Source organism: Phytophthora sojae (assembly GCF_000149755.1).
Source record: "Phytophthora sojae unplaced genomic scaffold PHYSOscaffold_12, whole genome shotgun sequence".
Lineage (NCBI taxonomy): Eukaryota > Oomycota > Peronosporomycetes > Peronosporales > Peronosporaceae > Phytophthora > Phytophthora sojae.
In genome coordinates, this window is record NW_009258126.1 from 1,281,081 (window position 1) to 1,292,096 (window position 11,016).

Here is an 11,016-nt window from a genome sequence, read left to right on the forward strand (position 1 = left end):
AGTTGGTGCTGGTGCCGCCACTGGCGCTGGAGGTTTCGGAGGAGCTGGTGGTGGTCTTGGAGGCGCTGGTGGTCTTGGAGGAGTTGGCGGTCTTGGTGGTCAAATGGGAGGAGGCATGGGCGGCTTTGGCGGACGCTTCGGAGGTGCCGGAGCCGGTGGATTCGGTGGCGCCGGTGCTGGTGTTGGTGGTGGAATGGGGGGTCTCGGCGGCTTCGGCGGCATGAACGGCGGAAGGTTCGGAGCCGGTGGACTCGGCGGTGGCTTGGGAGCCGCAGGGCAGTTTGGCGGTGGCGCGGGTCAGTTTGCCGCCGGTGGAGCGGCGTAGGAGATGGATGCACTATACGTTTTGGTCGAGTAGACAGATGGACGAGTAATTGACGTAGCAAGAACGAGTTGAAGTGTTCGTGTATGCCTGTTCGTCTTTTTTGTCTTGTGCGTGCGTTCGCGTGCGATCGTGGCGCGCTCGCGGAATGCGAAATTTCGGTTATTCTACTAAATATCAACATACTCGAGATCGTGTCAATATCTCAAACCAAATCAGATTCAAGTCATTTTTTGACAACTGAAAATGTCAAATCATTGGAGACATTAGCGAACAATTACAAAAACGAAGCTGCTATCCGAAGTTTGATGTTCTCGACGAATTGGTGAGTGAATGCACATTTAACGTTGGCCGACGTTGTTCCGAATGTATCCCATGCACGCCATAACTGACCAGCCCAGCTCATGCATCCCGATACGACAATGTCAAGGTCAAGCACAGAATTACAAGGAACAAGAAAACGGGACCGAAAGCAACCAAAACACATCTATTGGCGCTGATTGCTAAAACCGCAGCCAGTTTTTGTCGACGCTACATTATACCTTGCACACGCTGTGGGCTACACTAGACGCCCATCCATATTTCACACGCAGGCGCGAGCCATGCTCGGACCTTCCGCTCTCGGAGCGCCTCACTTGCCCTTCGACTTGTCTTTCGACTTGTCCTCCTTCGACTTGTCCTCCTTCGACTTGTCTTTCGACTTGTCCTCCTTCGACTTGTCCTCCTTCGACTTGTCCTCCTTCGACGGCGTCTTCTTCTCCTCCACCACCGCCTTGGGGGAGTCGTCTGCAGTCACAGACTCGGTGGCCGATTCCGTCAGGCCAGCGTCTCCGCCAGCCGTCGCGGACTCGTAGCCCAAGCCAACACCAGGGTAGCCATAGCCGTAGGTGTAGCCGTAGTAGTTGCCAGGGTAGTCGTAGTACGACGAGTAGTAGGTCGGGTAGTAGCCGTAGCCGTAGCCGTAGCCGTACGAGTCCGGGTAGTAGCCGTAGTCGTCGTAGTCGTCGTAGCCGTAACCTTAGATGTCCTTGCCGTAGTAGTCACCACGACCGTAGTAGTCCTTCTTGCCGTAGTCGTCGCAGTCGCCCCTGCCGTAGCTCTTGTAGCCATAGTCGTCATACCCGTAACTCGTGTGCTCGTAGTCGTCGTGGCCGTACTTGTCATCCTTACCATAGCTGTACGTGTCCGTGCCGTACTTGTCGTCCTTTTTGTCTTTGCCGTACTTGTCGTCCTTGCCGTAGGCATAGTCCGAGGACTCGGCCGCCTTGGCATCTTCGAGACGGCGGCGGCGGTAGTAGGACCGGCCCTTCTCGTGGTGGTGCTTCTTCGGGTCATGGTGCTCGCGCTGGTGTCCGTAGTCGTAGTCGTAGTTGAGGCCCAGACGGCGGCGATCGGGGGCTACGCCTCGGGCCGCACCCGCGTCGGTCGCGTGCAGGATAGAGGCGCTGACGCAGAGGCCCAGCACGACGAAGAAGTTGCAGTGCATCTTGGAACTGGTTGTTTGGTTGCTTGGTTGGTTGCTTGGTTGCGTGGTTGGTTGCTTGGTGGACGAGTGTGGAGCAGGAGGCGGAACGAATAATGAGAGAGGTGGGTCCGAGCAAGCCTCGTGTTTGGGTCAACCGACGTCGACCATCGTGTCTCTTGCACTGGTGAAGGGGGTGGATGACTAAGCCAGATCCGGCTTGGATTGAGCGATGTGGAAGTTCTCCCATCGGATTGGCACCTGGGTGCGGGTATCTCGGTCACAACTGCTCAAAGCTTCAAGCCGTTGTTTGAGGTTTTCACTTCTCGATTTCTGCACGCCACCTCAAGTGAATCACAGCCAGCTTCCGCTTCCGCTTCCGCAGACCTTTCGCCTTTTCGCCATGATGTCTCGACTCGCACTCGCACTTACGGTGCTAGCCTGTATGAACGGCAGCACTCTCGCACAAGGCCCACGCGGGCTGGGCCGCATGAGTCCCGCCATGGCTCGTGACCGGGAGCAGTTCGGCCAGGGCACCTTGTTTGGCGGCGCCAACACTTTCGGCGCAGGTCTTAGCGCAGGTGCTGGTGCTGGTCTTGGCGCAGGCGCAGGCCTTGGCGCCGTCGGAGGGGCTGGTGGTCTTGGGCAAGTCGGCGGCGCCGGTGGTGGTGGTGGTGTCGGTGGCTTTGGTCAGCTCGGCGGAGGAGGGTTTGGAAACGGCGGTCCGCTCGGCGGTCGATTCGGAGCTGCAGACAACGGTGCCGCACCGGGACTGGCCGCTGGCACGACTACGAACGGTTTTATTAGTGGGGCTGGAGCTGCCGGCGCTGGGGGAATGGGAGGCGTCGCGGGTCCGGGCAATGGCGGACTGAGCAGCGGTGGTCCGGTGACGCCCGCCCCGACGACACCGGGCGGTGCGGGTCCGACGTCCCCGAACGGAGCGGGTGCCGCTCGTGGCGCAGTTGGTGCTGGTGCCGCCACTGGCGCTGGAGGTTTCGGAGGAGCTGGTGGTGGTCTTGGAGGCGCTGGTGGTCTTGGAGGAGTTGGCGGTCTTGGTGGTCAAATGGGAGGAGGCATGGGCGGCTTTGGCGGACGCTTCGGAGGTGCCGGAGCCGGTGGATTCGGTGGCGCCGGTGCTGGTGTTGGTGGTGGAATGGGGGGTCTCAGCGGCTTCGGCGGCATGAACGGCGGAAGATTCGGAGCCGGTGGACTCGGCGGTGGCTTGGGAGCCGCAGGGCAGTTTGGCGGTGGCGCGGGTCAGTTTGCCGCCGGTGGAGCGGCGTAGGAGATGGATGCACTATACGTTTTGGTCGAGTAGATAGATGGACGAGTAATTGACGTAGCAAGAACGAGTTGAAGTGTTCGTGTATGCCTGTTCGTCTTTTTTGTCTTGTGCGTGCGTTCGCGTGCGATCGTGGCGCGCTCGCGGAATGCGAAATTTCGGTTATTCTACTAAATATCAACATACTCGAGATCGTGTCAATATCTCAAACCAAATCAGATTCAAGTCATTTTTTGACAACTGAAAATGTCAAATCATTGGAGACATTAGCGAACAATTACAAAAACGAAGCTGCTATCCGAAGTTTGATGTTCTCGACGAATTGGTGAGTGAATGCACATTTAACGTTGGCCGACGTTGTTCCGAATGTATCCCATGCACGCCATAACTGACCAGCCCAGCTCATGCATCCCGATACGACAATGTCAAGGTCAAGCACAGAATTACAAGGAACAAGAAAACGGGACCGAAAGCAACCAAAACACATCTATTGGCGCTGATTGCTAAAACCGCAGCCAGTTTTTGTCGACGCTACATTATACCTTGCACACGCTGTGGGCTACACTAGACGCCCATCCATATTTCACACGCAGGCGCGAGCCATGCTCGGACCTTCCGCTCTCGGAGCGCCTCACTTGCCCTTCGACTTGTCTTTCGACTTGTCCTCCTTCGACTTGTCCTCCTTCGACTTGTCCTCCTTCGACTTGTCCTCCTTCGACTTGTCCTCCTTCGACTTGTCCTCCTTCGACGGCGTCTTCTTCTCCTCCACCACCGCCTTGGGGGAGTCGTCTGCAGTCACAGACTCGGTGGCCGATTCCGTCAGGCCAGCGTCTCCGCCAGCCGTCGCGGACTCGTAGCCCAAGCCAACACCAGGGTAGCCATAGCCGTAGGTGTAGCCGTAGTAGTTGCCAGGGTAGTCGTAGTACGACGAGTAGTAGGTCGGGTAGTAGCCGTAGCCGTAGCCGTAGCCGTACGAGTCCGGGTAGTAGCCGTAGTCGTCGTAGTCGTCGTAGCCGTAACCTTAGATGTCCTTGCCGTAGTAGTCACCACGACCGTAGTAGTCCTTCTTGCCGTAGTCGTCGCAGTCGCCCCTGCCGTAGCTCTTGTAGCCATAGTCGTCATACCCGTAACTCGTGTGCTCGTAGTCGTCGTGGCCGTACTTGTCATCCTTACCATAGCTGTACGTGTCCGTGCCGTACTTGTCGTCCTTTTTGTCTTTGCCGTACTTGTCGTCCTTGCCGTAGGCATAGTCCGAGGACTCGGCCGCCTTGGCATCTTCGAGACGGCGGCGGCGGTAGTAGGACCGGCCCTTCTCGTGGTGGTGCTTCTTCGGGTCATGGTGCTCGCGCTGGTGTCCGTAGTCGTAGTCGTAGTTGAGGCCCAAACGGCGGCGATCGGGGGCTACGCGTCGGGCCGCACCCGCGTCGGTCGCGTGCAGGATAGAGGCGCTGACGCAGAGGCCCAGCACGACGAAGAAGTTACAGTGCATCTTGGAACTGGTTGTTTGGTTGCTTGGTTGGTTGCTTGGTTGCGTGGTTGGTTGCTTGGTGGACGAGTGTGGAGCAGGAGGCGGAACGAATAATGAGAGAGGTGGGTCCGAGCAAGCCTCGTGTTTGGGTCAACCGACGTCGACCATCGTGTCTCTTGCACTGGTGAAGGGGGTGGATGACTACAGCCAGATCCGGCTTGGATTGAGCGATGTGGAAGTTCTCCCATCGGATTGGCACCTGGGTGCGGGTATCTCGGTCACAACTGCTCAAAGCTTCAAGCCGTTGTTTGAGGTTTTCACTTCTCGATTTCTGCACGCCACCTCAAGTGACCTAAGGAAGGAATATGGGCAGGGATTGGAAAAAAATATATTGGTCCAGTACCAATACCGCCATTTGCCAATACAATACGATACTGTATTGCAGATTGTATTGTAATACGATATTGCGGAGTCCCTATGTATTGCAATAATATATTGTCATGTAAGGAGCAATACTATATTGTAGGTGTATCTCAAAACCAATTCACTGTGGTGCAGCTAGTTCACTCTGGAGAAGTGCTTGAGGCAGCGTTCGCGGCCCTGGCATTTACGTATCGCTACGGCAACCGTTTTGCTCGCCCAAAGAGCAGGATTGACGCTAAGGACTCGCGTTATCTAGGTGAAGACTACTGGACACGATGCTGCTTGTACTGGAGGGGGGAGGAATGAAGTACGAATGTAGTGAGTTGGTCTCTGCCTCGTTCCTCCTATTCCAACACCTTCGGGCAAAAATAACATTAGCCAACCTTGAACCGCGCTTCCCCGTACACTTATCACAAGGTACGATGGACTTGAACCTTCACAGGCATCTAGTTGACCACTTTAAACAGATGCGTAGTATTGCAATACTGTATTGCAGGCGAACGGTAGATTGCAATACGGGATTGCGGTGAAGGCATGCAATACCAATGCTATATTGTTCTGCATGGTGGATTGCAATCCATACTGCAATGCTTACTAACGCTGAAAAATGCTGGCCAATATATATTTTCCAATCCCTGAATATGGGAACAAACGACTTCTCCGTCTCGTTGCACGTTACTGCCACTGCCGACGCTCAGAAGACAACCGGCCGTGCCATTCCGAGGGATGGGATGCTGCTGTACTATTCCAATTGCCACTTTTAGATGAAGTCAGCTGAGAGAGAGCGTCTTCTTCCTCTTGCGGCCCCCCTCCCCCATACAGTCGGCTCAATACTGAATAACCATTCCACAACTTCGTGGCTTGGAGACTCGGCGGATATCCTCACCAGCAGCAGCAGTAAATTCAACGTTGACGATGGGCAAAGCCAAGAACGCCAAGAGAGCAACCATTTCGTTTTTCAAGTCGTCCAGGCGCAAACGTTCAGCGAAAGATGGCACGCCAGAACTCGCGGCGGTCAAGATCGAGGAGTCAACGCTCACCGTCATCGCAGTAGAGGACGATTCTACAGAGGAAAAGGTTTCTGCAGCGACTGAGGATCCAAAGGTAGACCAAGTTGCTGGCAGGCGGGCTCCAGCGACCATCTCGTTTGAAGACAGCTTCTGCGGAAAGTGTCTACAGATTCCTCTGGCGGTGCTAATGGGCTGTGCCATACTGTTCTGCTGCCCCTGCGTCTCAGCGTATTGTTGCTCCGGGTGCTCCGATAGAAGCTTCTGCGAAGATTGCCTTCACTATTGCTTCGTTTGGTTCTGCTGCGATGGACACCCTGTGTTGTGCTGCAAAAGTTGCTTCGCGACGAAAAGTACGGAGAGTGTCCGTCCGCCTGCAAGCTACGAATCAGGGTCACACGACACTTTGGCAGCATACCACAGCGCCTAGCACGAAAGAACTGAACCAAATAGTGCGGGTGCCGATTATTTTTTTATTGGCCAACATCTGCGCAGAAAAACTATCTACTTCGACGTATTATAGTTTAAAATTTAAATGAAAACCCCAAATATCACCCGGTATAGTAATCTTGCACATTTCATTGAAATTGATGCTATGGCGTCATACTTTTAAATGAGTACCAGCGAGCCTCAGTGCTAACAAGGACCGCCTCGTGCGATTAAGATCCATGTGCGTAGCGCGTAGGCGCGTCTGGCGTGAATGCTACCATAAACCTAGACAAACCGCAAAGTTGTAGCTAGCCGAAAATCTTGTGCATGAAGCACCATCTCTCCAGTGATGTAGAAATCAAGGCTCCCCTTGCATGTTGATTTCACTGCCGCAATAATTTTCAATGTTAGTCCGCAACAATTCGAAACCAAAAGCATACAAGAATATTTTCACGTAGCGATTAATGTAACTCGATGGATCCCTCAACCCTATAGCTTTGTTATTCGGGCAGCCCGATTGCGCTTGAGCGTTCTGGCCCGCGTAGGCCGAGCTTTCGTCTGACTCGCTTGCTGGCTTTGGCGATGAGGGAACGGGGACGCATTGTAGCTGTGAAATATATATAAAACTTCGTGGAAATAGTGCGCAGATAAGGGGAGTACTTGTGAGTTGATCACTCTTGTGCTGTTGTTCTCGTTCACTTGTGGGATTGCACACGCGATCCGCGTCGTGCGGATCTGGCAGATACGTCAACTCACTCGAGAGCGCTTCAAGATCCCTGGTGGCTGTTGCGAGGTCTACTGCGTATCCTTTTGGTTCCCATGCTGCACTCTCGCACAGATGGCTACGCACATCAAGAGCTACAAACTCGGGACCTGCAACTTCGGCCCGCAAGACACTCTCCCCCCGTACAAGCAAGCATAACAAAAACTACACGCGCAAGGAAACTTTTATAAGTTATCGAGAAATCACGAGCACCATTAACACAGGTTAGCCACCAGGTCTAAGACATTTTAAGCAAAGTTCCCAAACAGTTGTGTATGAACATCTTCGTTTCGAAAGAATCACACTTGCCACTCATTTAATAGTCACGACTTTCGCTGTGAAACTTACCGGTAAGCCGATTTGGCATCAGACTAGTCGAAGTGCTTCCTCCGAGCAAACGCTAGTTTGGACGAATTGCCGTAGCTCCACCAATTGCGATGGTATTAAGACTGATGCATTTGAGATACTGTACGAGTTTTCAAGAATGTATGCATTCACTCCACGATGCTACTTAGCTGAGCTTGGACGTCCACCCAGGGTGCTTGGCAATGTACTTTTCCTTGTAGAGGTCGTATAGTTTTCGCTCGTGCGTGTAGTCTCCGTTGCTAAGCTTCAGCCACTTGAACACCTTATCTGGGTTGATGTTCTTCTTGAGGAACGCGTTCGCTGTTTTCTCGATGTCCATCATGCCTGACATAAAGTTCACGTAGAGCTTGTGGTACGTGTTCTTGGGCCACTTGGCCGTAGATGTTCCCAGCTTCTTGACAACGTCCAGGATTCCCCTCTCTTCTTCGTCGACGCCAGCAGTTCGCAGCAGCATTCGCCCTTGCGTGCTCTCCGACTCGACAGCATCGGCCGGTTGAATGAGGTTCTGTGACGTTTGGAGGTTGCTAACCGACCCCGAGACGCCGGCGAGGAGAGTGGCCACTGCCAGGAGCAGGACGAGGAGGGCGCGCATTTCTTGTTACGGTCTCAGATACTGATCTGTCTTCCTCGACTGCCGCCACATGGCGGCGGCAAATTCCAACAACTTGACGACAAACGCAAATTCTAGAGTGGAGAGGTGACACCGCCACCCCAAAATCGCGGGATCTGCTGCGACCTGCAGATGTATTGCACCAAACCGGCTGTGGTCGTGATCCAGTGTTTTCAAGCCTTTGTTGTGCCAACTAAGCACAGGGATCCGCAACACTGTCGCTATCCTTGATCAAAGCCCATGATAAAATGGCAGTACAATGGGACGGCGTGGTCTCTACATGTAATGGTACCAACTCTTTATCATGCACAGTGTACCGCATGCCATGACTGAGCATGATAAAGAGGAACCTGGCGCGCAAAATTATCTCGTGGCCACGCTTGCTGCTTCTACACGCAGACGCCACCACAAGACCCGCGCCCTTTTCGAGTCAAAGTACTGCACGACTTCTATACCAGTAGATAGCTGTAGACGTTGCCCTCTTCTAAAAGTTATGGAGCCAATCTGGACACTTAAACGATATCGAGATACCTTTGCCATCCCGATGGAACTTGGTGTCGTTTGTGGAGTGCACACTGAACAACACTCCTCAAAACCGGGCAATGCATTGCTGCTCAATTGCTGCCCTGCATGCACTAATTAAACCTGGATTTCCACCCAGGGTACCATATACTTCGCCTTGTACAGGTCATAAATTCGCGCACGTGCCAACTACTGCGTCCGTCATCCAGTTGCAACCACTTGTGCACCTGGTCGGGGTTGAAGCTCTTGGTGAGGAACGTGCTCGTCGTTTTCTCCATGTCCAAAGCGCCAGACTTAATGTTCACGTAACCGTCAAGTCCTACCTTGTGGTAGGACTTGACGGTTGACTTTCCCATCTTCTTGGGAGAGTCCATGACCCCCCTCTCTTCGAAGTCGTCGAAAGCAGTTCGCAGCAACATTCGCCCCTGGGCAGTCTCGGACTCTGGAGCATCGGTCGGTTGATTTAGGTTCTGGGAGGTTTGATGGTTGCTTGCAGATACCGCGACAGTAGCGACGAGAGTCACCAGTACCAGGAGCAGGATGAGGAAGGCGCGCATGACTTATTAGAGTCTCGGTTATACTGTACAACCGTTCTTGGCGTTGGAAAGCAAATTCTGGAGTGAAGAGGTTATAGCTCGGCAAGCACGCGGCTCAACGATTACAACAAGTCACTGTCCATTCTACTCTAGATCCCCGCCATCTCTAGGTCCCCGTCATCACTAGCCTGGCCGCAAAAAGCCCCGTCATCTCTAGAACCCGTCATCCCTGCAATTGATGTACCCATGCTCTCCATATGTAGGCAAAACCTGTGCTCCATAACCGTACTTTACTGTATTCATGCTCTTGCACCGTCCGTCACACCGCACCCCCATTGGTCCGTCCTCGAACAGATAAAAACTGATTTTGCAATTGACAACACCAGGCCACGTTACCGCAGCAGCGCAAGCTGTCGGAACACCTCACGATGCCTCCTCCCTGCCGCGTCCAGAGGCCTCCGCGTGCGCTGCAACTCCGGTCACCAATGCTGCGGCATCTCGTGCTTCTCCTCTCGTTTTTGCAGCTCTCGGCGCTGCCCCCTTCGTGCTACGCGGACTCGGACATGCTGCCGCCTCCGCCGCCCGTCTTGGGCCTCTCCAAGGCCGATCTGTGCGCTCTGGACATCGACCGCTCGCACCACGCTCTGGGGCTCGTCAAAGTGACGCCGGAGCCGCCTCCCGCGCAAAAATCCGGGGAAAATCGCATGTATCCACGGATTTTCTGCTTCGTGAACACCATCTCGGTGCACCACAAGACCCGCGCGCAGGCCGTGGCGGAGACGTGGGGCCAGCGCTGCGACAAGCTCATGTTCTTCAGCAACACCACGGACACCATCGTTGTGGCGGCCAATACAGATAGAGAGCAGCGCTACGAGGTGGTCAAGATGGACGTCATCGCCGATCACAACCACCTGTGGCAGAAGCACAAGGCCACGCTGCGCTACGTGCACGAGCACTTCCGCCACGACTTCGACTGGTTCTACAAGGCCGACGACGACGCGTACGTGGTCATGGAAAACCTGCGCCAGTATCTGCGGAGGCCCGAGATCTTACAGGCCTACAAGAGGGAGCCCATGCAGATGGGCCACCGATTCAACTTGACCCAGGACCTGGTGAGCTACTACATCGTGGACGACTCGCTCGAGAACATTTGGCGGTCGAGGTGGGAGCGGTGGGTCTTCAACTCGGGAGGACCGGGCTACGTCATGAACCGACTGTATATGGACAAGATCGTGAACATTCTACCCGACTGGACGTGCCTCTCGGACCGATACAGCGAGATGCTGCCGGACGACGCGTCCATCTCGTTCTGCATGATGTGGCACGATGTCTTCCCGTGGGATACGCGCGACCACGAAGGAAGAGAGCGCTGGCACGCGGATAAGCCCAAGGGCGTGTACTTCACGAACCCGAACCGACATGACTACTGGTACGTGCAGTATCACTACCACATCGGCGGCGTGCGGTGGAAAGAGGGGTCTGCTGCGCCCGACAGCGTGGCCTTCCACTACATCAGCCCGCCGCTAATGTACCATCTAGAGCGCACGCTGTACTTGTGTCGAGCTGAAGACGACGTACCCGACGTCGCTGCTTTCAACGCAAAGTACGGGCTGGTTATTGGAGACGACGTCATGGTGTTCCAGGACATGCCGCAGAAGAAGCCCTTCCGGGCGCCAGTAGAGGAAGCACCAGCAGAGACGGAAGCTCCAGGCCAAGCAGAAGGTGGCGCCAACGCAGAAAGATAAGTTTTGGTAGCCTACTTGTTTGCTTTATTAGTGGTGGCTGCATTTTTGCTATCTCTTTGTTGCTTTCTATCGTTGGATTGA

General features: G+C 54.4%; 9 protein-coding genes across 9 annotated transcripts; 4 read left to right on the plus strand and 5 right to left on the minus strand.

The window, feature by feature from the left end:
* Window positions 1-115: 115 nt before the first annotated feature.
* PHYSODRAFT_340633 (hypothetical protein) lies at window positions 116-374 on the plus strand (the record flags this gene model as incomplete). Its single annotated transcript, XM_009538825.1, has 2 exons — window positions 116-321; window positions 359-374. 2 exons carry the CDS (start codon window positions 116-118, stop codon window positions 372-374), a joined length of 222 nt encoding a protein of 73 aa, XP_009537120.1.
* Window positions 375-953: 579 nt separating this feature from the next.
* Window positions 954-1,808, minus strand: PHYSODRAFT_340634 (hypothetical protein; the record flags this gene model as incomplete). The annotated part of the gene is made up of 2 exons (XM_009538826.1): window positions 954-1,339; window positions 1,373-1,808. The coding sequence occupies 2 exons, from the start codon at window positions 1,806-1,808 to the stop codon at window positions 954-956; spliced, it is 822 nt and encodes a 273-aa protein (XP_009537121.1).
* Window positions 1,809-2,187: 379 nt separating this feature from the next.
* On the plus strand, window positions 2,188-3,069 carry PHYSODRAFT_340635 (hypothetical protein; the record flags this gene model as incomplete). The annotated part of the gene is made up of 1 exon (XM_009538827.1): window positions 2,188-3,069. One exon carries the CDS (start codon window positions 2,188-2,190, stop codon window positions 3,067-3,069), a length of 882 nt encoding a protein of 293 aa, XP_009537122.1.
* Window positions 3,070-3,697: 628 nt separating this feature from the next.
* PHYSODRAFT_340636 (hypothetical protein) lies at window positions 3,698-4,555 on the minus strand (the record flags this gene model as incomplete). The annotated part of the gene is made up of 2 exons (XM_009538828.1): window positions 3,698-4,086; window positions 4,120-4,555. 2 exons carry the CDS (start codon window positions 4,553-4,555, stop codon window positions 3,698-3,700), a joined length of 825 nt encoding a protein of 274 aa, XP_009537123.1.
* Window positions 4,556-5,784: 1,229 nt separating this feature from the next.
* Window positions 5,785-6,168, minus strand: PHYSODRAFT_306691 (hypothetical protein; the record flags this gene model as incomplete). Its single annotated transcript, XM_009538829.1, has 1 exon — window positions 5,785-6,168. One exon carries the CDS (start codon window positions 6,166-6,168, stop codon window positions 5,785-5,787), a length of 384 nt encoding a protein of 127 aa, XP_009537124.1.
* Window positions 6,169-7,060: 892 nt separating this feature from the next.
* PHYSODRAFT_529376 (hypothetical protein) lies at window positions 7,061-7,315 on the plus strand (the record flags this gene model as incomplete). Its single annotated transcript, XM_009538830.1, has 1 exon — window positions 7,061-7,315. A coding segment is annotated over one exon (255 nt), but the record flags the coding sequence as incomplete, so codon positions are not given.
* Window positions 7,316-7,626: 311 nt separating this feature from the next.
* On the minus strand, window positions 7,627-8,114 carry PHYSODRAFT_356035 (hypothetical protein; the record flags this gene model as incomplete). Its single annotated transcript, XM_009538831.1, has 1 exon — window positions 7,627-8,114. One exon carries the CDS (start codon window positions 8,112-8,114, stop codon window positions 7,668-7,670), a length of 447 nt encoding a protein of 148 aa, XP_009537126.1. The 3' UTR covers window positions 7,627-7,667.
* A 653-nt stretch (window positions 8,115-8,767) lies between these two features.
* PHYSODRAFT_288906 (hypothetical protein) lies at window positions 8,768-9,211 on the minus strand (the record flags this gene model as incomplete). The annotated part of the gene is made up of 1 exon (XM_009538832.1): window positions 8,768-9,211. One exon carries the CDS (start codon window positions 9,209-9,211, stop codon window positions 8,768-8,770), a length of 444 nt encoding a protein of 147 aa, XP_009537127.1.
* Window positions 9,212-9,675: 464 nt separating this feature from the next.
* On the plus strand, window positions 9,676-10,935 carry PHYSODRAFT_565469 (hypothetical protein; the record flags this gene model as incomplete). The annotated part of the gene is made up of 1 exon (XM_009538833.1): window positions 9,676-10,935. One exon carries the CDS (start codon window positions 9,676-9,678, stop codon window positions 10,933-10,935), a length of 1,260 nt encoding a protein of 419 aa, XP_009537128.1.
* Window positions 10,936-11,016: the final 81 nt, after the last annotated feature.